At 42.5% G+C, this 24910-nt stretch overlaps 5 protein-coding genes across 10 annotated transcripts; 2 read left to right on the top strand and 3 right to left on the bottom strand.

Moving 5' to 3' along the window:
- Positions 1-24: 24 nt before the first annotated feature.
- tekt1 (tektin 1) lies at positions 25-4759 on the bottom strand. 4 transcript variants are annotated; one of them, XM_068318073.1, is made up of 9 exons: positions 3702-4759; positions 2871-2933; positions 1958-2140; positions 1718-1883; positions 1451-1585; positions 1185-1331; positions 745-970; positions 425-621; positions 26-341 (listed from the first exon to the last, which is right to left on the bottom strand). In XM_068318073.1, exons 3-9 carry the CDS (start codon positions 2121-2123, stop codon positions 182-184), a joined length of 1197 nt encoding a protein of 398 aa, XP_068174174.1. In that variant the 5' UTR covers positions 2124-2140; positions 2871-2933; positions 3702-4759; the 3' UTR covers positions 26-181. The 4 variants fall into 4 exon arrangements, with proteins under 4 accessions (XP_068174173.1, XP_068174174.1, XP_068174175.1 ...); XM_068318074.1 differs by lacking the exon at positions 3702-4759 and adding an exon at positions 3306-3555; XM_068318075.1 differs by lacking the exon at positions 3702-4759 and adding an exon at positions 3333-3555.
- Positions 1738-11879, top strand: LOC137597120 (protein transport protein Sec16A-like). 3 transcript variants are annotated; one of them, XM_068318070.1, is made up of 13 exons: positions 1738-1819; positions 5272-7930; positions 8012-8139; positions 8310-8398; positions 8527-8701; positions 8792-8981; positions 9511-9870; positions 10036-10200; positions 10385-10468; positions 10847-10897; positions 10976-11098; positions 11175-11338; positions 11551-11878. In XM_068318070.1, exons 2-12 carry the CDS (start codon positions 5312-5314, stop codon positions 11202-11204), a joined length of 4014 nt encoding a protein of 1337 aa, XP_068174171.1. In that variant the 5' UTR covers positions 1738-1819; positions 5272-5311; the 3' UTR covers positions 11205-11338; positions 11551-11878. The 3 variants fall into 3 exon arrangements, with proteins under 3 accessions (XP_068174171.1, XP_068174170.1, XP_068174172.1); XM_068318069.1 differs by lacking the exon at positions 1738-1819 and adding an exon at positions 4683-4777; XM_068318071.1 differs by lacking the exons at positions 1738-1819; positions 10847-10897 and having other exon boundaries at positions 4942-7930; positions 11551-11879.
- Positions 11880-17037: 5158 nt separating this feature from the next.
- Positions 17038-18222, top strand: nosip (nitric oxide synthase interacting protein). Its single transcript, XM_068317384.1, has one exon. The coding sequence runs from the start codon at positions 17134-17136 to the stop codon at positions 18031-18033; it is 900 nt and encodes a 299-aa protein (XP_068173485.1). The 5' UTR covers positions 17038-17133; the 3' UTR covers positions 18034-18222.
- A 91-nt stretch (positions 18223-18313) lies between these two features.
- Positions 18314-20725, bottom strand: dus4l (dihydrouridine synthase 4-like (S. cerevisiae)). The gene is made up of 6 exons (XM_068317383.1): positions 20376-20725; positions 20030-20151; positions 19775-19892; positions 19486-19608; positions 18853-19079; positions 18314-18774 (listed from the first exon to the last, which is right to left on the bottom strand). The coding sequence occupies exons 1-6, from the start codon at positions 20465-20467 to the stop codon at positions 18509-18511; spliced, it is 948 nt and encodes a 315-aa protein (XP_068173484.1). The 5' UTR covers positions 20468-20725; the 3' UTR covers positions 18314-18508.
- A 980-nt stretch (positions 20726-21705) lies between these two features.
- rflnb (refilin B) lies at positions 21706-24828 on the bottom strand. The gene is made up of 3 exons (XM_068317623.1): positions 23770-24828; positions 23236-23330; positions 21706-23019 (listed from the first exon to the last, which is right to left on the bottom strand). Exons 1-3 carry the CDS (start codon positions 23968-23970, stop codon positions 22701-22703), a joined length of 615 nt encoding a protein of 204 aa, XP_068173724.1. The 5' UTR covers positions 23971-24828; the 3' UTR covers positions 21706-22700.
- Between the last annotated feature and the right edge of the window lie 82 nt (positions 24829-24910).

Here is a 24910-nt window from a genome sequence, read left to right as displayed (position 1 = left end):
TTAATGTTTTAGTCAAAGTGAATAATAATAACATCATAATGGATTGAAACCAGTGAGATCTCTGCTGTCAGAAAGCACAAAAACTATCACAAAAGCTCTGCAACATGACGACGCAATCTTGAACCACAAGAAAGACAAATAATTTCAAATATTCATAAAATAAATACAACTCCAAGTGGGCTCAGAAGTTCCGTATGACGATTGGCTCTCTGTGCTGTGTGCAGACGACCTCATCGGTGTAGAGAGAGTTGTCCTTCATCGCTATGTTTTTCTGCAGCTCCAGCTCACACCGAAGCAGAGCCCTGCGCTCTTCGTCAGACTGAGCCACTGCCTTACGCATCCTGCGCGTACAGATGAAGAGACGTCACACGATGCAAACAAACGTCAGAAAGCTTTTGAAAATACTTATTCTTCCTGGCCTTACTTGTTGATGCTAGCTGTGAGCTGCTGGACCTCGGCGAGGAGCCTGGACTGTGCCGGATCGTGGCATTGCTCTTTAGGAGGCCTCTGCCGACGTAAAGCCAGGCGGGCCTGGGCCAAACTCAGAATGTGTTCGGTCTCTGTCATGGCCACAACCAGATCCTCTCTGGTCTTGTGCTGGCTGGTGAGCTCAGACCTAAACTAGAGCAGATAGAGTTCAGTCTCAAAAATTAAATCAGAGCTAATGCTCAAATTTTCATAAAACTCAAATGTTGGCAGGACAAATCAAACAGATCTCTCACACATGTATTAGTGACATCTTACCTTGGCCAGCTGATCCTCCATCTGACTCTTGGCAGACTTGATCTCATGGATGTTCAGCTGAAAGGCTGCTGATGTAACCTGGACCTGCTTCTGGATATCAGAGGCCGTCTGCTCCAGGAGAGACTCCACCAAAGCCCGGAGCGACATGGAGTTGGCCTTCTGCTGCTCCGCTTTGGCTATGTTCATGTCCGATATGCTCTCCCACTGCTTTGGAGTCACCGGCAGGCTAAGAAAGAAAGGCATTAAATCCCTAATGAGGATAGGGAAATAACAAAATGTCTTTTTTTTAATTTTACATTTTACATTCCCTGAAAATAGGACAAATTTTGTATGCCAGACATGGGAAATAATTTTTAAAAATGAGCTTAAAAAAATTCCTTTTCATAGACATTATTTAACATTCCTCTCTTCATGTAGTAAAGAAAAATATGAAAATTCACCTCGGGAGAAGAGTTTTGCCTTTTGTGGATTTATTTAAGCAGTCGATGGAATGAGTGATTGTGAGCGTACAGGAGGTGTCGATGCAATGAGCCTCAGACTTCTCCTTTAGATCTCGCTCGAGTAGATATTTTGCACTTCGGTTCAGTCTGGAACACAAAAGAACACATAGCATGTTGGTTTTCCCGACAACTTCATGCCTCAATTTCATTTTCTTCTCAGGTTTAGAAGACAACAAATTTGACAAAATCCGAACTGTCCTCCTTACCTTATCTGCTCGGTGATTTGCTCGACTACGCGCTGAAGTACGGAAGATGCTCCCTCAATGACCTCCTTCTCCTTGAGCAGCTCTCTGTCCACTTCATCATGCAACTCCTCAGAAGATGAAGGGGAACGTTTCATCCTGCACACCACAGAAAAAAAGCGTGACTCCTGCTACGTCTTGCACAGAAATATATGAATTTAAATCTTTTAATCAGTTTTTTGGTCATTTGGTTCACTTAATTGAAAGTTTTCCATCATTTTCCCATCTAACCTTTCCTCCAGACATAGAACTGTGGCTTTCAGAGGATCTTTGCAGGCATCCAGTGCTTTCATTACTCTGCTATGCAAGACAATGAGGTCATCCGTCTCCACGGTAATCTCCTCCAACTTCAGCTCCAACTCCTTTTTCAGAAACTGGACATCTTTAAGCCGCCGATCTAATCAGAGGAAATTTAATTACAACCCACTCAGCTTTATTTTCTTCATTGCTGAAGAAAATAGTCTTCCTTACCCAGCTGCTTGTTGGCATCCTTTTCTATGTTCTTACATGCTTCATCGGTTTCTGAGATCAGCCTAGAGCATTTTGCCCTGAAGAGCTCGGAGTAGTTACGCACAATCTCAAAATTGTCTAGACTGATTCCACCACCCTTTTGGGGAATGCGACGTTGAACAGCCATCTTTCTCCACCGGAGGTCTGTTGGTGATGATGCAGGGATGGAGAGCATATGAGAAGAATTTACAAGAAAAAAGGCTAAAAATATACAGACGACATGAGGTGTCAAGGATTTAGAAAAGACTCAACATTCAAACCTAATTTCTGTTACGAATAGATGGAGATAGGGTCACACAGACAGATCTGGTGGTGATTTATTACTGAACAGATGAAGATTTCAGAAACAGAATATTCAGTAAAGCTATCTCTAGACTACCGGGGTTATGTCTGTCTGGAGAATTGTGCTGACTTATGGCGAGCTGACATTAAAGAATTGCACTGACCAGAGAAAAATGGAATGATTTCACTTTAACTATGACGTCACATGGGTGTTATATTTAAAATGACACTAAAGTCAATAATTTAGCCAACTTTAGGTTCTTATATTTAGATGAAGAGCAGTACAAAAACCCCTATATTTAATGTAATTAATAATTTTGATTTAATAATTTGTTTTATTTGTGTGTATATATATATATATATATATATATATATATATAAATTTTTTTTTTTTTTTTTAACATCAGATTCCTGTAAAAAGTTATGCTAGCGGTATTTAGCCGGTAAGAGCACTTAACACCAACACCAAAGGTAAAGTAGTTCCTCGGTAAACCTAGTCTTTATACTCATATGACGTCTCATAACATGTTACGGCCTTATAACGTCACCAGATAAGACATAGCAAGATAACAAGCGTTTTCTTTGGTCATACCTCACTCGTTCGGACTCTGTTCTTCTTTTCGCACGATGAACGGCGTCACCAAACAAACGGTTACTATGGAAACGGATGACACAACAAGCGCGGATGAATTCAACACTTTTTTGCGGCGCCTCCGCCGTGCTGTCGGAAGTTGTAAAGGGGCCCAGGGGAAGACTGCAGTAGAGGGGATTCCCGCAGAGATACAGGGGAAACTTACTCTTGTTAATATTTTAAATATTTCTATATCACAGCATAAGATATACTATACTGTATATATTATATTATACTGGAATTTGATCACAATAATTCCATTTTTAATTTGCGTCTGTAGTGGTTCTTATTCTGCTTTGTGTATTTTGTTGGTTTGGAAATCACGACACCCTCTACTTTCGGTAGAGAATTTAATTGTTTTCATGTATAACGCCAGGTTTTCCACGTTAGTGGTACCTAAAGAAGTTAATAATGTCCACCGACTGAATAAATGAATTATCCTCCATGGAGTCGCTTCGAGTCCATAACCGATAATCGATATGATAAGCGGGGGTCCGCTCCTCCAGGCACATGAAGAACGTCCACTTTCTGGTTATCCCAAGTCCCGTTGATGCGCTGCTCGACCTTACGTCACAACTGCGCTTCTCTGGAACCCCTGACGGAAGCGCTGCACTCCGCTCTACAAAATAAAAGCATGTACTTCCCCCACAGCAAACTTCAAAATACAGGCTGTTCCTTTTCATCATACAGCATCATACTTTTCAACAACACACAGTGCTACAGCTACACGTCCTCTATCTTATTAGTAGTGGTGTTAGTGTAGTGGGGTTTTTTTTTTAATGAAAGCTGTACCTTTGTGGATCACAGAATTATCTTCTTCTTCTCCTTTCGGCTTTTCCCTTCAGGGGTCGCCACAGCAAATCAGTCGCCTCCATCTAACCCTGTCTTCTGCATCCTCTTCTCTCACTCCAACTAACTTCACTAAATCCATAAACCTCCTCTTTGGTCTTCCTCTAGGCCTGCTGCATGGCAGTTCAAAACTCAGCATCCTTCTACCAATATATTCACTATCTCTCCTCTGGACATGTCCAAACCATCTCAGTCTGGCCTCTCTGACTTTATCTCCAGAACCTCTAACATGTGCTGTCCCTCTGATGTACTCATTCCTGATCCTATCCATCCTGGTCACTCCCAGAGAGAACCTCAGCATCTTCATCTCTGCTACCTCCAGCTCTGTCTTACTGCGGCTAACCTTCATTCCTCTCCTTTCCAGGACAAACCTCCACCTCTCTAGCTTCTCCTCCACCTGTTCCCTGCTCTCACTGCAGATCACAATGTCATTTGCAAACATCATAGTCCATGGAGATTCCTGTCTAACCTCGTCTGTCAGCCTGTCCATTACCATAGCAACAAGAAGGGGCTCAGAGCTGATCCCTGATGCAGTCCCACCTCCACCTTGAACTCCTCTGTCACACCTACAGCACACCTCACCACTGTCTTACAGTCTTCATACATGTCCTGCACCGTTCTAACATACTTCTCTGCCACTCCAGACTTCCTCATACAATACCACAGTTCCTCTCTGGGCACCCTGTCATCAGCTTTCTCCAGATCTACAAAAACACAATGCAGCTCCCTCTGCTTCTCTGTACTTCTCTATCAACATCCTCAAAGCAAATACTGCATCTGTAGTACTCTTTTTTTTTTTTGGCATGAAAGCATACTGCTGCTCACAAATGCTCACTTCTGCTCTTCGTCTAGCTTCAACTCAATAGTGTCTCTATAGAGTCATAAAAACATCAAAGTAAAGTCTTTGATGCTTTGATGACATACAATCATAAAGTGATTATGCCATGTTACCAACATGGCAGAAGCCATTCCAAAGAACAACCAGCTGTGGCATCAAAAGTCTTCAATCCATCAAAATAGTAAGGATTGTCACATTTCTATTTCTTTTTCAATTCAGTTTTTTGGGGGTGAACTGTGCCTCACAGGGGCGACATGGTTGTGCAGTGGGTAGCAGTGTCGCCGCACAAGAAAAAACAGTTTGCTGAGGCTTGAATCATACTTATGAGTAGATTAAAGTGGGCTTCCTGTTGTGTTTCGTCCCAGCTGGTGAATCCAATTCAGAACTGGGGGGAAATGCGGATTGATCCAAACATTGATTGAAACTTTAAATATTTCCTCTCATGTGAAGCATTTACAATCCTTCAATCCTTTAGGTTATGTTGTAGGTTGTGTGCTCTATAGTGTTGTATATGTGTGTGTGTGTGTGTGTGTGTGTGTGTGTGTGTGTGTGTGTGTGTGCGTGCGTGCGTGTGCGTGTGTGTGTGTGTGTGTGTGTGTGAATCAGTCCGTTACACCGAGGTCTGTAAACTTGTTGACATCATGTGTAATTTCACCTCCGTTCCCTCTGTTTCAGCGCCGCCTGACTTCATCTCCAGTGCGACTCAGTTGCTGCCATGCATCACGACCATATAACAGGGACTACCTCCACAATGCCCCCAGCCACTCAACCCATTACGGAACCTTTTGGTTTCGTGAGAGCCCACCCACCTATGGCAGCAGGAGGCATCCCGACGATACCCCACAGCCACCCTCTGCCTTTGCAAACACCCAAAGCGATGCACTCTCCAGCTGGGCCAGGGCTGCCCCCACAGCAGCAGGATGTTGGCCTTGCTACATCTCTGCCAGGAGTGGCCCTTAACCCTCATTACACAGCATCCCACAATGTTCTCCAGGGTCCCAGTGGCGTAGAATATACCCCATCCTCACACATCAAACAGGGGTATTTTAATTCACGAGAACAGACAATGTCCATGGCCCCGGAGTCACTGCATGTGGCCCCAGCCTCAGTACCATCTCAGACACCGTTTAATCGTGAACTTCAAGGACCACCTCCCCCCAAACCTCTCCAGCCTGTGCCTCCAACCGTCTCCTTTTCCCAGTGGGGACCTGATCACAGAAGTCGGCCACCACTGGTTCAGAACTGTTTCCTGCCTACCAGTGACTCCCCACCACGGCCTTTCAATTTACCTCCTCAGGCCCAGATGCACCCCTCTCACACTCTGTCACCTCATCACAACATTCCCACCCTTGTAACACAACCTGTATGTTCCCAGGCACAAGCTCCACTTCCTCTTCAGAACTCTGTAAAAGCTCCCGATTCTCACCCGAATGCACACCCACTTCATAATTCCCAAAATCGGAGCTACTTCGGCCAGAGGTCTGCCCCGCAAGCCACCTGGTTCAACCGACATCCACAGGACTCAGGCTACCACCAAATGGGGTCCAGCCTGAGTTACCCCCAGCCCAGGCCAGATTATACTGCTTCCCAGCATGTGTCCAACCCCAGACCTGGTCCTGGGCCAAGTGCAGCACCTGCCCCAGGCTCGTGTTCTCAGGAGACCGATATGCACTCAATGTTTTTCAAAGATGTGGAAGCAATGTTGAACAGTGCCAACAGCTCTGTCAAACCAGTACACTCCCACGGGGTTAGGGTGAATCTTCCGGACGTTTATAGACCTGATGCAATGATTGAAATGGGTGCAGATTCTACACCTGGCAATCTGGAGCATCTACCAGATAACATGGAAAGTATTTATAGAACAGGACAGCCGCTTCATTCAGTTCCTGGAGACGGCGTACCTCATCTGACTTATCCTGGGGTTCACTCTCACTCTCAACTTTCATCTTGTGTTCTGGGGGCCAACCAGACCTGCAAGAGTCCTACTCCAAGGCCTTGGGCCCAGAAAGATCCTTCTAGCCTGGGCGCTAACATTGTCCTTCAACCCATGGCATCAACAGTTCCTGCCCCTCTGCAAGAGCCCAGTGGTGATGTCATCCAGCCTCCAGAAGACAGCCCCCTGGACTTACAGTCCTCCCTGAGAATTCGGCCAACTTCACAGCAGTCAGAAAACCTAGAAAACCCACCAAAGGTGAGCGAGAAAGAGACAGCTGACTCCCAATGTGAGGGAGGTGTGGCCGACGTAGCCGACGTTTCTGACTCGCTCCAGCAGCCTATTTTGATAGTCAAGCCAGTTTCCAGTGACAATTTGATTCCCCAAAGTGGCTTCGCCCAATCAGCCAGTCACAGTAGCGTAAAGCAGTCCACGCCACCTATGGGATCACACCCACAGGGGCAGGGTGCTGGCCCCTCCCAATCACCTTTATTAACCTCCAGTCACAATCCACTAATAGCCGCTGGACACCTAAGTTACAGTTCTTCAGTCTCCGGCCTGGTCCCGCTCAATCTGGCAAGAGACAAGACAGATGTGACCAAATTGGACGTCACAGTGTCTGCCCAGCATCAGCCCATATGCTGTCCTGCATCAAGTGGCCAGGCAGGGGTTGGACAGTGGCCACACTCTGCTCTACAAGGAAATCTACCTGCTTCTTTTGTGGCTTCTCCCATCAGTAATCACAACCAGCCATCAAAGTACCAACTTCTTGATTTTTCTATACAACAACCACAAACCCAAAGTCAAGTGTCTGGTTATGCTTCCTCTGTGCAAGAAGTTCTATGCTCCACTACTGGATTTTACTTGCAGGCGACCAAAGATGTTCAACAAGGGTTAAGAGAGAAGGGGACTGGCCCTGTCCAGACCTTGATTTTGTCATCTGCCAAACAGGGGCTTGAGGTCCCTCGCCAAGGAGCTGTAGATGCCCAGCCACCCCCGACCAAACCCCCTAACACTTCAGATTCTCAGGCAGCACTGCAGCGACAAAATGTTGATCCCCCTGTTCGGGTCAGTGGAGGACAAACCCCTCATGGCCAGTTTTCAACTCCGCCTCAAGGCTCTACGAAATGGAGCGCTCCTCCTCCTTCTTCTTCTTCTTACCCCATCGCCCCACAAGGACCAGCACCTCCAGGAGCCCCCCTGCCAACTCTTGCACAACCGCCTCAACCACCTTTCTTTGCATGTAGCCAGCAGGGTTACGGGCCCTCTCCTCCAGGCCCAGGGCCCATGGATGGTGGTTATTATGGAAATAATAGAGAATTCCCAGAGAGCAGAGCACCTTATCATCCTGGCCAGTACCCACCTCCACCTGTGGATCCCAGACTGCAGCAATGCTATCAAGTCAGTGGACAGGGATTTCTATTTTTCTGCTAGGTTCTGACCGGATCCATCTGATCCTGATCGATTGTTCTTTCTTCCCAGGACAGTTACAGTAGCAGGTCAGATCCTTCTGGTGGCAGATATGGACAACCACCAGCATATCCAAACTACCAGAACAGAGAGCCACAGCCGCAGCGAACCAGCCAGCACTCCAACAGGCCCTCGTTTAGGTGGGCAGCATTCTCTTTCCATCTCAACCGTTTCACACCTGATGTATAAATCATTCCAGAGCAGCATTTAGCTCAGCCATTGATTCAATCATGCTGTTTTTGTATGTCTGCTTGTTAGCTGGCTCTTGTATGTGAACATTAAACCTCACCTTCTTCTCTTTCACCTGCAGGCTAGGGTATCCTGACGATTACCAAAGAGCAAACCGAAGTGCCTACAATGATTATGATGCAGACTACACCAACTACTATGATTGTGGAGGTACAGTCCACAGCTGAGTGATGTGTTCACTGCTGACATGAAGGAATTTCCTTTACTTTTTTTTAATACTTCAAATTGTAGCTTTTTTTTAATCAAAATGTATATAATCTCCTTTGTTCTGTTCGAAGGGTACAACTATGGACAGTATGACCCGCAGTATTGGGGACACTACGAGCAGGCCAACTTTTCGAGTTACGATGACACCTGCAGAGGCAGAGACAACTACTATATATACGATCTATACTATCTAGGCTATCTATACTATATGTATTATATATACTATACATACAACTATTCTCCCAGGTAACTGTCCACCTGCGACACATCAGTAAAACCGTTGTCATGTTATTCCCAGACAAATAGCTAGAAGAGCTCTGTGAATTCTACCTACAGGACAGAGGAACATGGTGAGCATCAGCAGTGCAATCCTTGGTACAGTGCTAGTCTTGACGACGACTACCAGTGCCGCGGGGAAATGCACTTGGATGACTTTGACCGAGGCAGCGTCCACAGGGAGCGGTCAGCCCACAGCTCCCACAGCCACCACAACAGGCAGGGCAGCTTCAGCTCGGGCTCCCAACAGGTAAGCAATGACCAGGTCGAGGACGAGGCTTGGTGCACGTGTTCTGGTGGTTCTGGATCAATCATCTATGGTTGGTGGTAATCGTGCCAGAATCTGGAGACGGTGAACATGATCCCTCTGGCGCTGTGTAACTGTTGTTTCTAGCTTACCTTTGCATAAAGACGGGATGTGAAGATGTTTTGGTCTTCGCAGAATGACGCTCTTTCAGTCTTCTCAATATCTAATAATTATGTTGTCCAAAATGTTGAACTATCTTGGGAGATGTTACGTATTACCTTTGATTTGTAAGGCTTCAGCTATCTAGCAGATATTTTGACATGACAGAGCGTTGCCGTCAAGTATCCCATGATCACTCCTGTTTGCCAGGTGCTTCATTCGTAACAACTCCTTACAAATCTTACGATGGCCACACCTTTAAAGAAAGGAGGCTTCCATATGGAGGGAAGTGTGATGACTGATCTCGATTGCATGCTATACAGAGGTGTACAGTCAGTGGATCAGCAGCTTTGTTTGTCTTCCCACCTTGCAGAGCCAGGACTACAGAAGGCAGCCTGAGGTGGTGTCAGCCGTCTATGACAACCACTCATCCACACTGGCTGTGAACAACTCCTATGGACAGCCAAAGCAAAACCAGCCCCACGCCCCCCAGAACTACTGCCAGTACCTCTATCCCTCTGAACACACAGCAGACAGCACCTGCATCGTCACCCAGCAGCATAAGTCCAGTCCTCTTCAGGGATCCTCTCAAGCCCACAGCGGCATGGCCCCCCCTCAGTCAGTCCCTAAGCCCCCGTTCCACCCCGTACCTCCCAGTGGACAACCAGGCCGGATGCCCGTTTCAGATCCTGGGAGGAGATCGAGGACGACGTCACAATCCTCTTCTGATATGGTGAGTTCACGAAGGACCTGTGTTGATTCTGCATAACCCCTTTGTTTTTTGCGTTTCACCTGCGCAGGAAGTCTTGTCTAAATTCCCACAGTGTGATGAAAACAGTTTAGTTTCCTGAGGGTTAACTAATGTTCAGTGTGGATAACTGGACTTCCTGGTGCACAGGCTTCTGGGCGGAGCTGTCGCACCACATCAGAATCATCCACTTACTCCGGAGGAAGTGAGCGGAGCAACTACTCCAGCCGGCAGGGGTCTCCACCCCCATCTCCAATCCATGAACCACTACGGAACAAGCAGGTCAAGGAGGCGAAGAAAGACTGCTCAAAAAAGGTTTGTCCTGACACAAACTGGTAGATGTTCAGTGTTCACTGGTGACCGCTGGTGACCACTGGTGAACACTAGTAAACACCTATGAACACTAGTCAACACCAGTGAACACTGGTGAAGACTAGTAATCACTAGTGAACACCGTTGAACACTACTAAACACTGTTGAACATGGCGTATTTTCACAGGGGGGAGGCCTAGTGAAGTGGTTTAAAAGCCTGCTGTGGGTGGAGAGGGGCGCAGTGCACCTACCGGATGACACCAATCCATCGGTAATTGTGTGTGGGTATGTGTTTGTCTGTGTGTGTGTCTCAGTGTGTGTGTGTGTCTGTTTGTGTGTGAGGACTGGACTTATGCTGCTGTTTGTGTGTGTGCGTGTTTCTGCGTGCGTGCAGAGGATTGTACTGCTGATGGTTCTGTGTGTGTGCCTGTGTGTGTGTCTGTATCTGCGTAAGTCTGTCCGTGTGTTTTGGGGTGTCTACGTGCATGTGTGTGCTTGTGTGTGTGTGTGTGTGTGTGTGCTTGTGTGTGTGTGTGTGTGTGTGTGTGTGTGTGTGTGTGTGTGTGTGAGTGCGTGCGTGCGTGCGTGCGTGCGTGTGTGTAAGTAAGTAGTGAGTGTGTGTAATGAGGGTTGTGTTCTCTCCTGTCAGATCTTGTGGGACCAAACCAAACAGGTGGACCTGAAGGAGCCGCAGGAGGAGGTGTGTGTTTCTGTGGGTGGAGCAGTGAAACATGATGGAGGAGGTGCTGATGTCTCTTTTACTGTTGTTGTCTCTCAGAGTAAGCCTCCTCCTCGTCTTCCTCCTTCTGAATTCCGCATGATGCCTCAAAAGACCGGCCCAGAGGCCCCCTCTTGGTGCCCAATGGCGGTCTTCCTGTCAACAACTTCTACAGAAGGACAGGTGAGATGCAGGTTCCCCTCTAAGCAGATGAATGATGGCATTCAGTTGGTGATGACGGGACGTTTGTTCTCCTCAGACCCGAGGAGTCGATACATGGATGTCCTGAATCCCGGTAGAACTTCTATTCCGAGCGGATTAGCTCCCACCCCCATTGACATGTCCGCCCCTTTGGCACCGATACCCACAAACCTGTTTGAAGGAGAAGATCAGGAGAGTTCACCAACCAGCGCCGCTTCACAGGTAGTTCTGCGTTCCATAGTTACCACGGTGATGTGATCATTGTCTGCTAACAAAAAAGAAAGGAGGACTTTGCACATTTTCACCAAACCTCTATTTGATGGTTTAAACCAGTACATGTCACTAGGAGTGGATCTACCTCTCCTTCCCTACCCATGGAAATAGTAATGCTGTGTCATGTCCCCTAAATGCCCCGTGTTTGCTCCTTTTTGCAGAGTCATTACCAGGGAATCGTGCCTGCTGAAGACATCAGCTTCTATAGCCTTGCATAGTTTGCACAGATGAGGATCAGAAGACAAGTCCAGAGTTTAGACGTCGTCCTTTGTTGTCGTAACGCTGTTGTTCCTCAGACGAGTGCACCATCGGGGCGCCACCGTGCCGGACATTTTTGAGGCAAGCGCCAGTACCCAGTGTGGGAGCCACACATCATCTTGTCACTGTCTTTTGTATTTTTCACCAGTACAGCTCTGCGTTTTGAGGAAAGGCATTTTGCCTGCTGCAGTTTATTGATTGTGAAAAAACAAACAGTCACATGCTGTTTTGATTAAATATTTTCTTGCAGTTTTTGGTGGTTTGTTTGTACACTGAATTACCATAAAAAACACAAAAATCACCTTTACATTGTCTAACACCATACCTGCATTACAAACACTGAGTACAAAGTATGTTCAATCCGCTTCCAGAGCTTTCTAAATCTATGCCGATAAAATTAGTCACCAACTTTCACCGCTCGAAAGTCACTTCTGGTGAGGTTACATCCGTCAGCTTCTAACCCTCAGTGGACGTAGCGCTCCCTCGCCAGGTGTGGTGGCGTACGCCTGTAATCCAAGCTCCTGTGAGGCTGAGGCTGGCGGCTCGCTTGAACACTGAGTTGCAGTCAAACGGGCATCCGCACTAAGTCGGTTATCGATATGGTGCTCCTGGGGGAGCCCGGGATCACCAGGTTGTCCAAGGAGGGGCACACCGACCCAGGTCGGAGACGCGCCCATGAATAGACATTGTAGTCCAGTCGGAACGACACAGCAGTGCCCAGTATTTATACCGTCAACAACAGGCTGACACAACACAATTAACATTTACCTGCTTTGTTGTTCCAACAGCTTCTTCCCGGACTTGTTTAATTTTACAACTGAACCAACATTTTTTGGTCGGTAAATTTTTTTAATTATCGCTCGGTCGGTCGGTCAGTCAGTCGGTCAGTTGGTCTAGATATTTATTTTTTCCAACGGTCGGTCAGTCTAAAAAAATTTTTGTTTTGGGCGACCAGTATGTTGGTTGGTCTGAAATAAATGTTTTTTTCGGTCTAAATTTTTTTTTTAGGTCGAGAAAAAAATTATTTTCGGTCAGTCAGTTTAAAAAAATGTTTTGTTTTCCACCGGTCGGTCGGTTGGCCGGTGGAAATATTTGGCCGACTAAAAATTTTTTTTAGTTGGCCAAAAAAAATATTTTTTTAGACCACCTACAAAAAATAGTTGGCCGACTGAAAAATTTTTTTAGTTTGCCAAAAAAAATTTTGTTTGACCGGCCCAAAAAATGTTTTTAGACCGACTAAAAAAGATTTTTCCACCGGTCGGTCGGTTTAAAATAAAAAATTTTTTTAGTTGGTTAAAAAAAATTTTTTTTTTAGACTGAATAAAAATATTTTATTTGGCTGACTAAAATTTTTTTTGAGTTTGTGAAAAAATCCTTTTTTAGTCGGTCTTTTGGCTGGCTAAAAATGTTTTTAGTTGGCCAAAAAAATTTTTTATACCGACTAAAAAGTTTTTTTAGTTGGCCAAAAGAAACATTTTTCAGTTTGCCAAAAAAAATTTTGTTTGACCGGCCAAAAAAAATTTTTTAGACCGACTAAAAAGTTTTTTTAGTTGGCCAAAAGAAACATTTTTTAGTTGGCCAAAAATTTTTGTTTTAGACCAACTAAAAAAAAATTTGTTTTGACCGACTAAAAATATTTGTTTTTTGCCAATTAAAAATTTTTTTTAGTTGGCCAAAAAAATATTTTTTTAGTCGGTTTAAAAAAATGTTTTTAGACTGACTACAAAAATGTTTTCCACCATCTGTCTAAAAATATTTTTTTGTTGTCTAGTCTAGTCTAAAAGAATGTTTTTTTTGGTTGACCAGTATGTTGGTCGGTCTGAAATAAATGTTTTTTTCGGTCTAAAATTATTTTCTTTAGGTCAAGAAAAAATTTATTTTCGGTCGGTCAGTTTAAATTTTTTTTTTGTTTTCCACCGGTCGGTAGGTTGGCTGGTGGAAATATTTGGCCGACTAAAAATTTTTTTTAGTTGGTCAAAAAAAACATTTTTTTTAGACCAGCCAAAAAAAAATTTTAGTTGGCCGACTGAAAAAAGTTTTAGTTTTACAAAAAAAATTTTGTTTGACCGGCCAAAAAAAATTTTTCAGACCGACTAAAAAAGATTTTTCCACCGGTTGGTCGGTTTAAAATAAAAATTTTTTTTAGTTGGGTGAAAAATGTTTTTTTTTTTAGACTGACTAAAAATATTTTATTTGGCTGACTAAAATTTTTTTGGGGTTTGCGAAAAAAAACTTTTGTAGTCTGTCTTTTGGCTGGCTAAAAATTTTTTTAGTTGGCCAAAAAAATTTTTTTAGACCGACTAAAAAGTTTTTTTAGTTGGCCAAAAGAAACATTTTTTAGTTTGCCAAAAAAAAATTTGTTTGACCGGCCAAAAAAAATTTTTTAGACCGACTAAAAAAGATTTTTCCACCGATTGGTCGGTTTAAAATAAAAATTTTTTTTAGTTGGGTGAAAAATTTATTTTTTTTTAGACTGACTAAAAATATTTTATTTGGCTGACTAAAATTTTTTTGGGGTTTGCGAAAAAAAACTTTTGTAGTCTGTCTTTTGGCTGGCTAAAAAATTTTTTAGTTGGCCAAAAAAATTTTTTTAGACCGACTAAAAAGTTTTTTTAGTTGGCCAAAAGAAACATTTTTTAGTTTGCCAAAAAAAGTTTTGTTTGACCGGCCAAAAAAAATTTTTTTAGACCGACTAAAAACGATTTTTCCACCGGTCGGTTGGTTTAAAATAAATTTTTTTTTTAGTTGGTGAAAAATTTTTTTTTTAGACTGACTAAAAATTTTTCATTTGGCTGACTAAAATTTTTCTTGGCTTTGCGAAAAAAAACTTTTGTAGTCGGTCTTTTGGCTGGCTAAACTTTTTTTAGTTGCCCAAAAAAATTTTTTTAGACCGACTAAAAAGTTTTTTTAGTTGGCCAACATTGTTTAGTTGGCCAAAAAAAATGTTTTTCCACCGTCTGTTAAAAAAATTTTTTGTCGTCGGTCAGTCTAAAAAAGGTTTTTTTTTTGGTTGACCAGTATGTTTGGTCGGTCTGAAATAAATGTTTTTTTCGGTCTAAAATTTTTTTCTTAGGTCGAGAAAAAATTTATTTTCGGTCGTTCAGTTTAAATTTTTTTTTTGTTTTCCACCGGTCGGTAGGTTGGCTGGTGGAATTATTTGGGCGACTAAAAATTTTTTTTAGTTGGCCAAAAAAAAAATTTTTTTTAGACTGGCCAAAAAAAAATTTTAGTTGGCCAACTGAAAAAAGTTTTTTAGTTTGCCAAAAAAAATTTTGTTTGTCCGGCCAAAAAAATTTTTTTTAAACCGACTAAAAAAGATTTTTCCAGCGGTCGGTCGGTTTAAAATAAAAATTTTTTTTAGTCCGTCTAAAAAATGTTTTTAGACTGACTACAAAAATGTTTTTCCACCATCTGGCTAAAAAACAATTTCTCGTAGTCGGTCAGTCTAAAAAAATGTTTTTTGTATGGGTCAGTTGGTTGGTCTAAAGAAAATTTTTTAGACTGAATAAAAATATTTTATTTGGCTGACTAAAATTTTTCTTGAGTTTGCGAAAAAATCCTTTTTTAGTCGGTCTTTTGGCTGGCTAAAAATTTTTTTAGTTAGCCAAAAACAATTTTTTATACCGACTAAAAAGTTTTTTTAGTGGGCCAAAACAAATATTTTTTAGTTGGCCAAACAAATATTTTTTTAGTCAGTCTAAAAAAATGTTTTTAGACTGACTACAAAAATGTTTTTCCACCGTCTGTCTAAAAACAATTTTTTGTCGTCGGTCAGTCTAAAAAAAATTTTTTATTTCGGTTGACCAGTATGTTGGTCGGTCTGAAATAAATGTTTTTTTCGGTCTAAAATTTGTTTTTAGGTCGAGAAAAAATTTATTTTCGGTCGGTCAGTTTAAATTTTTTTTTTGTTTTCCACCGGTCGGTAGGTTGGCTGGTGGAAATATTTGGCTGACTAAAAATTTTTTTTAGTTGGCCAAAAAAAAAATTTTTTTTAGACCGGCCAAAAAAAAAATTTAGTTGGCCGACTGAAAAAAGTTTTTTAGTTTGCCAAAAAAAATTTTGTTTGACCGGCCAAAAAAATTTTTTTAGACCGACTAAAAAAGATTTTTCCACGGGTCGGTCGGTTTAAAATAAAAAATTTTTTTAGTTGGTTAAAAAAATTTTTTTGTAGACTGACTAAAAATATTTTATTTGGCTGACTAAAAATTTTTTTGAGTTTGCAAAAAAACCTTTTTTAGTTTGCCAAAAACATTTTTTTTTAGACCAACTAAAAAATTTTTTGGTTTGAACGACTAAAAATATTTGTGTTTTGCCAATTAAAATTTTTTTTTAGATGGCCAAAAAAATATTTTTTTAGTCCATCTAAAAAATATTTTTAGACTGACTACAAAAATGTTTTTCCACCATCTGGCTAAAAACAATTTTTTGTAGTCGGTCAGTCAAAAAAATTTTTTTTGTATGGGTCAGTCAGTTGGTCTAAAGAAAATTTTTTAGACTGACTAAAAACATTTTTTACTTGGCCGACTGAAAAATTCTTTTAATGGCCAAAAAAAATTTTTTTTTGACTGGCTAAAAAGATTTTTCCACTGGTTGGTCGGTTTGAAATAAAGACATTTTTTGGGTTGATCCTTCGGTCTGCAAAGAATATTTTTTTGGTCGGTTGGTCTTAAACAAAATTTTTTTTAGATCAACAGAATTGTATTTATTTTTTTGACCGGTCGGTTGATCCATTGGTCAAGTGGTCGGTCTAAAATAAATTGTTTTTTTTGGTCGGTCGTCAGTCCAAAAATTTTTTTATCCAGGTTATGGTTATCCAAAGCTGTTTAAGTCAATCCATTGGACTTTAGGAAATGTTTTGATGACGTTTCGTCTCTCATCCAAAACACAGTTCTAAAGGTGGCTGGTCCCACCTTAACCCTGCCGGGTGTGGTCAGTGTTATTCACATTCCAACGACCGTCGTTGAAACCCGTCTTCTGCATTCACACTGATTTTAAACTACTGTTTGAAGTTATGGTAAAAGCTAGTTTTATCTGATTTTGTCGTTTTCATCTGTAAGTTATGTGATTTAATGTGAGGTCTGTGTCGCTTCTAGGGACCGGATGTGATTGTGTTTGTTACAAAACAAGAGCGCACAGCTGTCATTAAAAATAAAATAAAACTACGTTGTTAATGTTCAATTTAATTTTATCATGTTTGATTTGTACAATATTAACATTATATTAATTAATATTAACATTAATATTATTTGTTTTTTGCTAAATGCTACATGTCAAGTTGAGCAACTAACAACTTCCGGCTTTACTTTGAAAACCAACTGAAAACATCCGTTATTTGAAATGACAACTTTATTAACAAAATTAATGTACACGTCATTTCCTGTTCGGCCGAAGCAGAAGGAGACAACAGAGTAGCTTCCGTAGTGTGTGGTGCGTTTGGAATAATAATTTCTACCGCAGATAAGTTGTTTAAATAAATAAAAATTACAATGACTCGCCACGGGAAGAACTGCACAGCTGGAGCTGTCTACACATACCACGAGAAAAGGAAAGATACAGCCGCATCTGGTTATGGAACACAGAGCATTCGGCTGGGCAAAGACGCCATTAAAGACTTCGACTGTTGCTGTTTGTCCCTGCAGCCTTGTCGGGATCCTGTGGTCACTCCTGATGGATACCTGTACGAAAAACAGGCCATTCTGGAATACATTCTGCACCAGAAGAAAGAAATTGCTCAGAAAATGAAGGCTTACGAGAAACAGAAGCAAGCGCAGAAGAGCAACAACCAACTTGAGTCCAAGTCGGAGGAGAGAGAGAGGGTGGAGAAGTTTAAAAAACGGGAGAACAGCATCGTGTCCAAACCCATCAACCCGTTCATTTCTGGGAAGTCGGTGGGCGAGAAGAGCAGAGGAGACTCGGGAGAATCCTCGGATTCACATGCCGGTTCCAGCCAGAGCCTGCCTAGTTTCTGGATTCCCTCCCTGACCCCAGAGTCCAAACCCACCCTGATCAAGAAACCAAGTAAGGCTGTCTTGTGTCCGATGTCAGGACGACCCATTAAGATGAACGAGCTGGTCACGGTGCGCTTTACCCCCCTGGACTCCAGTCTGGACCGGGTGGCTCTGCTTACCCGCCAGGACAGGTATGTTTGCGCGGTAACAAGAGACGTTCTGGGCAACAGTGTCCCATGTGCTGTTCTGAAGCCCTCGGGTTCCGTGGTAACGCAAGAGTGTGTGGAGAAGCTGATCAAGGACGACATGGTTGATCCTGTGAATGGGGAGAAACTCCACGACAAAGACATCATCCCGCTGCAGAGGGGTGGCACAGGGTTTGCTGCCTCTGGAGTTGACCTACATGCTAAAGAAGCTCGTCCAGTGATGCAAGTGTAAGACAAAGAAGGACCAGAGGACTGACCGATAGTTCTGTTGATAATTTCTGTTTGCTAACATGTTTCTTGCTCCCATCGATTAGTGGCAATCGGATGTAATTGATGTTTTTTTTTTTTTTTTTTTAATGAAACCATCATGTAGTCATTCTTATGAAATCCTTACCTGAATTAAAAACAGACTTACTCCTGACTGCTTTCTGAAATATTTATTGTCCAGGAAGCAAATAATTCTGCCTGTATCATATTGTATGTCCTACATTATATGTGATAAATCCTCAATAGCCTCCACTTGCATGTGCTTCTATATCCTATATTAATTTATATCACAAATACTCTTCAAACTACTGCATGATTATGACACAGATAAGAGTAATGAGGAAATACAACACCAGTCCTACAATTGTAGTTTTTCCATTTTAATTTGCACACAACAGTAAAATTTAAAAAAATACACATAAAATCACTTTAAAAAATAGTTAAATTCCCACATCATGGACTGAACCATATGTGTTTTGAAGGTAATCTATTACACCTGAGGTACTGGACAAAGAGTTGAAGACTTTTCTCTCGGGCTGGGAGCTAACCCTCTCCAGCATGTAGATCAGATGGTGGTGGAAGCAGGTGAACGGAGTGCCCTGCTCTATGGAGATGTCCACCCAGTCCCATATGCATTCCAAAGGAGTGTCCTCATAGCCACCGAACATTGCAGGATTAGCAAGCAACCCCCGAGCAGCCATCACGCCTGAAAGTGAACAGCAAATGAGATTAATGCAGTGTATTAATAGTGTAATAGTAATTGTTCAAAGGTAGACAATCCTACCGTCAACACCGGTGAGATGGTGAGTCGACTCCACGTCACGGAGGTATTTTATGTCCCCATTGGCAATGACAGGGACAGAAACGCTGTCTTTGATCGTCTTTATGGCATCATAATGGACTGGCTGATGGCGTTCTTCTGATGTCCGGCCGTGAACGGTTATCCACGACACGCCTGCAGACTCAGCCTTCTGACAAAGATCAACAGTCCGCCTCAGGTCTTTGTGAATTCTGTGGGGAAGTGAGTTTCATATTCACCAACAGCGTCATGATTTGAACATGTTTAGATGTCTTTTTCAAGGTACTTTGTTACCTAGCACCATAATAATGATTTTTATGCTTGCTAAATTTGATGAGAATAAATCTTCAGATACTAATTTTAAAATATAACAAATCACATACAATGAATAGCACATGTTACTGACATAAAATTCTATGTGTTTTCTGGTAGACAAGCTGTGATAAAAGTTATACATCAATATTTCACCAATAATGTAGTGTGACTTTCCTCTAATAAATACACAGATGCCAATAACAATATAGGAAAATATTTTCAAGAATTTAATAATGGCTGATACATTCTTAGCTCTGTAGCTTCATGATAAGTCTTCAATAATAAACTCCTCCAGGTTTTTACCGTATTTTGATGGACGCTGTATAGTTTGGATTGTCCACTTGGTTCCTGACATGTCTGACCATGTCTTTTACAAGTTCAGGCTTGTTGATGAGGCATGCACCATACCCCGCTGACATAGCCCACCTGACAACAAACATAACATCAGAAAGTGGCATACAGTATACTTCCAGGTAGCCGCAAATTCATTCAAGATACGGCTTTAGTCGCACTAGATCAACCATTTTAAACGAATTGCACATTTTTCAGTTACGCTCCAGTAACGCTCCAGTACTGCTGTCTGCAGTCGTACCTTTGGGGGCAGCCACAGTTGAGGTCGACTCCATCTGAAAAAGGAGCAACCACACAGGCTGCGTCGGCCAGAGTCTGAGCATCATGAGCAGCAAACTGAACGACGAGAGGACGGTCATCTGAGAAGGAGAAGAAAAAAAAGACAAGCAAAACCAAATCAAATATTAAGTTATGGGAAAAAGTGAACAGATTATTAACAAGATACATAACGTGGTAAGGCAAGGATGTTGTGCATACAGTTAAAGTAGTGACTCACGTTCATTAGTGGTGAATTCACTGTCTCTGGCTTTGACGGATCGCAGGAAGTCAGAGGCGACTATCATTGGGGTGAAGCAAACATCACAGTCGTATTTCCTCACCAAGGACCTAAATGCAAGCCTGTTGGGATCATTAGATTTTGATGAAGACACACAGACTAACACAGAACGCACTATAGAAACTAAATAACATACAGAAAGGGAATTCTTGATGGCATACTGGGACACCTAAACGACCAGTGATACACATGGAATTAGTGGTTTTCCCCACAAATATACATTTATACAAGTGCTAATTAACAAACAAACAGCTGCCATTAAAGAAAATAAAGAGTTTCAGCTTACTTTGAATATCGAACCATCGGAGCACATATTTTCACCACCTTTCCCTTTTCAAAAATGTCCATGATGCTGGTAACACCGCTGATCGTCTTCATTCTTCACAACACCGGTAGCCAGCTAGCATTACAAGCTAACAGCTAAAGACGCTATAGAGACTACAGGCTGGTCTACGGACAGCATGTGTCGCCTGAAATCTATTTCATTGTTTCACAGAGGATGATGAACGGAATAAAACACACGAAGCTCCACAATTCCTATTTAAATCCATGGATAACCAATAGATGAAAGAAAGAACATCATCACAACAACGCTTCCGCTAGCCATGAGGGTACCAGGAGTGGGCGTGTCTTTCAGACCGCTACTACGTCATTCACGTAAAAGTTGAATTATTAATTTTGATTTTTTAAAATTATCGTTCAAATAAGCCATAGTAAGCAATTTAGGTTGTAGAAGACAATGTTATTTCAGTTAAATAAAAAAAATAAAATACATTTTGTTCCAGTCTACCTTTACGTTCCGCCTCCTTGTGCAATGGTGCGTTTATTCAGGAAAACCAATACACTGTACTCAGAGGCACCAATGATCCCCCCCCCCCCGAAGTTTCACAGAATGACGCATTTTACTCACCTTTAACTGTTATATCATTATGTGGGTTACGTATCACGTTGTAATGGTAATATTTATTATTGTATTTAGTGAAAAGTCCTACTTTGATCCATGACGGCATAAACTCCTTCAAGACAAATTAAGTGCTATCATCATCATCATCATCATCATCATCATCAGGGTAGGCGAGCCAGAGACTGGTCAGATGATATAAGGGTTCCATAAACTAAAGCAAAGGTGCAGGAGGTCGCCAAATGCCCACTGTTACCCCGTTCACATCACACAATGAGCGGTGATGGTTGAGAATCTTTGTCCACACCCTAAAACCAATCAAAAATGCTTTAGAGTATCCTCATTTCCCAAAGTGTGTTATGTTGACCAGTTGCTTTAAAAATCCAAATTAAAGATCAGACCTTTTCTTTTGAAAATTTTGAGCAGGCCGAAGGCGCTCCCCTCACTGACCACAGGAGGGCGCTGAAGAAGCACAATTCGGACACTCAAAAATTGACACAGGTAGTTTTCCAACTTCCAATTGTCGTAATTCTCATCCGCTGTCATTTTGTGACATTTCTGTATGGTGAAACTGTTTCATCATATATTAGAGCAACACATTTGAAATCTCAAATGTGTTTATCATCTGTTCAAATCTTTTATTATATTTGCAAATCAATGAATGATACACTTTATCTGATGCAATCTTTAAAACAAAGACAGGTAGTCCAATATAAAAATACTTTATTGTTAAACTTTATTTAGAACTGGCACTGGAAAGCTTAAAATAAAAGAAGCATTCATATAAAACAAAACATTAGCAAAGAATAAAATTGCAACACACAATAACCCTCAAAGTAACGGTGCAGAAACCTGTTAACCAGCTGATGAAATATCAGAAACTAAAAAACTCAACAGAATAAATACAATTTCAATGCAAGCAAAGCCAAAAAAAAAAAAGTGATTGCAGTGGAATGCAGCATGCTATTTTCAAGTAGCAAGCCATTGAGTGATATAAAAAAAACAAAACTATCCACTTGTCAGTACACGCCACACAGTCGTAATACAGCTCCACTAACTACTTAGCTCATGCATACACATGTTCCCCTTAATCTAACATTTACAAAACACATTGGGAATCACAGCCATGAGCAGTGGTCGGAGAGAAGACCGCAGAAGAGCTTCGCTTGTGCTACTTGTGTGCAGAAATGCAATCTTACCCTGTGAGAAAACAGAACAAGTGAAGTCCTTTCACCAGTGTACAGTGTTGATACGATAGTGACTTGTTAGCATGCAACTAAACTCCAGCAAAAACATTTAACTGCCCATCCTCTCCCTCAGTCTAAAAAAAGCACTCTTCCCCTGGAATATTGGCTCATCTTTACATTTTTTCAAACCAACGGTGGCCTCATTGCTTACTTCTTAAAATTACTTTGCATATTTGATTGAAAGTGATTAGCAGAGGGTAAAAAAACAAAAAACCTCCTGTTTATCAAAATGCTTCACTTTTAAAACCAATATAAATAATATTAAATATCAGCACACCTCAGGGAACCGACAAGCTGATCATGCTACACAGAGGATCTTCACCGGCTTCCATGAGAAGCTCAGTTTAAAAAGGAGAACAGCTTACACGAGTGTAGAAAGACAAGACAGCAGGTCGATGGCCATCAGCCGTGAGAAGCAACAGTATCACCGCTCTAGTGTGTCCCCGGCTACCCGTCCACCCCCTCACTGAGGTAGCTCTCTCCGACCGATCGCCCCCAGTTCTACCCTGGACAGGAACTGCCTGGATGTTCGGTGGCAGTCGTAGCTCAGCTCCGTGGTGCACACCGCTCTGGTTTTCTTGGGGTAGACGATGGTGGTGCTCTTGAAGCGCTGCGGCCGATGGCGTGGCAGGAAGTCGAGCTGGGTCTTGTAGTGGCGCCAGGTGCTGTGGGGCAGGGCCAGGATGGTCTGCCTGCAGTGTTCAAGGCCCTGACCCCTGGGCTGCAGGGCCACGCACTGGATGAAGTGTCGGTCGGAGTTGTAGTGCACGGATGAGGTGTATCTGCAGAGGAGGGAGGATCTAGTTGTTTAATTTGATGTTAATCATTCAGTTAGTAATAAAAACACATTGAAATTTAAAATTAACGGCCTTCCAGTTTGCTTACAAATCGTAGATTATTTTGGTTTGCATTAAAGCAAGAACACCACAAGTGTGCATGCAGTTTATTGATGCACATCCTCTCTCCTCCAGCCACAGGAAACATCAAGGCTAACCCACCTGACTTCCTTGGCTGGTAACGGATGGAGAGCGATGCCCTCTCCGAATGACAAAGGCTGCAGCTGCTGGGAGGATTCGGTGGGTAAAACCGGAACCTGCAAGGTAGAAATTTAACCCCACAGTTAACACATGAGAAGCAAAGAGTGAAGATGCACTAAAGCAGTGACCCAATTACTTTGTAGTCTGAATAAGTTAGTCCCTTTTACTTTTTCTGTGTTTACCTAAAGCTGGCTCATAGGTTAGTTAGAAAAACCAACAACAATGGGGTATTGTTTGATTGGAGGACCATTTTGAGAGGCTGCATCCTGTTGGCTGAGGTCTAATAATGCAAACAAAACTTAAACTCTGACATGCATTCATGCATTTGAACAAATTGTCAAGATTTCATGGTGGGATTTCTAAATTCCCAGAACAAACGCGCACCGTGCGTTCCGCATTAAACAGCAAGTCATGGAAATGTACCGGCATTTCACACCAGATATTTTCTCTGCTTAAATCAAATTTGCATTCCTCCAGGAGGTCGTGCCCACCCACCTGGGAGCCCCTTCCCTCGTCTTCGGGCACCGGGCTGACGCCGCCCGGCTTCTCCGCGCACGCAGGCTGCAGCCAGGCGCTCGGACTCGGGCTGGAGGGCAACCCGGAGTCCGGGCTGTCAAGTCCTCTGTCAGCCCTGCAGCTCATCACGTCGAGTGGTTCTCCTTCACATGCATGAGGCAAACTCAAGCTGCCAACCATTTCTGGTGGAAAAGTTGCAAAACTCGCAGGTTGCGACAGTAAAAGAGCTCCAGTTTGCAGTTTCCTCTCCTCGGGTGTGGATTTTGACGCGCAGTTCCCGCAGGGTGCGCGCAAACTCCTTCCACCCCCCCCGGATAAGCGTGGCGACGATTTAACGCGAGTCAGACCTTAAAGCCACGTCACATGAAAAAGAAATTTAACTCGGTTTGACATTCAGAAGCGGCAAAGACTCGACCCACAGCCCGTGGGTCGTTGGGGGAGTTGTTCCTCTTTTTGGAGGCGAGCGCACCGGAGGAATCCTGCAGCCGCTCTTCAAAGCTCTGCTGCCTCAGAGATCTTCAAACCCGCAAACATTAAGGGAGGAAACGCCTTTTTGAAGCCTTTACAGGCTTCTGATTGGATGGGAGGGAAGTGGCAACCGGAGACGGAGCTGATTATGGGAACTTCTCCAGAACTTCATCCTAAACTGGAGTTTTTGTTTTTTTTTCCCTTTTAAATGTTGGTAATCTGCATGATGTGAAATCATTTGATGAAGGACAAGAGGACATTGGTGGGAATGTGTTCATAGAGTTGAAGGATTGAATAGAAGAGTAGGGAGGGAGGTCTGATAGACTCGAGGAGGCCCTTCATAACAGTCTTCATCAATCAAAAGGTCACACTTTTCTTTCTTCCAGATTGTGATTCTGTTAATGTCGAGATTTAAAACCTCAAAAAAAAATTTTTGGGTACAATTTTAAAGCAGATTTCACATCATTGGCATCCAGCAGTGAAGATTTGACGACACGGGATTTTTAAACCTAATGTCGACTCTAAAAAAAAGTGTGTTTTAAGAGAAATATCCCACCACATCACACACTGGGGTTGTACCACTGGGATGCTGGAGGTGGTTTTGGAGTCCTGGGAATGTCCTAATTTTTTTTTTGCTTTAATCTTAACACAC

The sequence above is a fragment of the Antennarius striatus genome, chromosome 6 (assembly GCF_040054535.1).
Source record: "Antennarius striatus isolate MH-2024 chromosome 6, ASM4005453v1, whole genome shotgun sequence".
Classification (NCBI taxonomy): domain Eukaryota; kingdom Metazoa; phylum Chordata; class Actinopteri; order Lophiiformes; family Antennariidae; genus Antennarius; species Antennarius striatus.
Note: the sequence above shows the minus strand (reverse complement) of the source record. Positions and strands in the feature narration are given on the sequence as shown.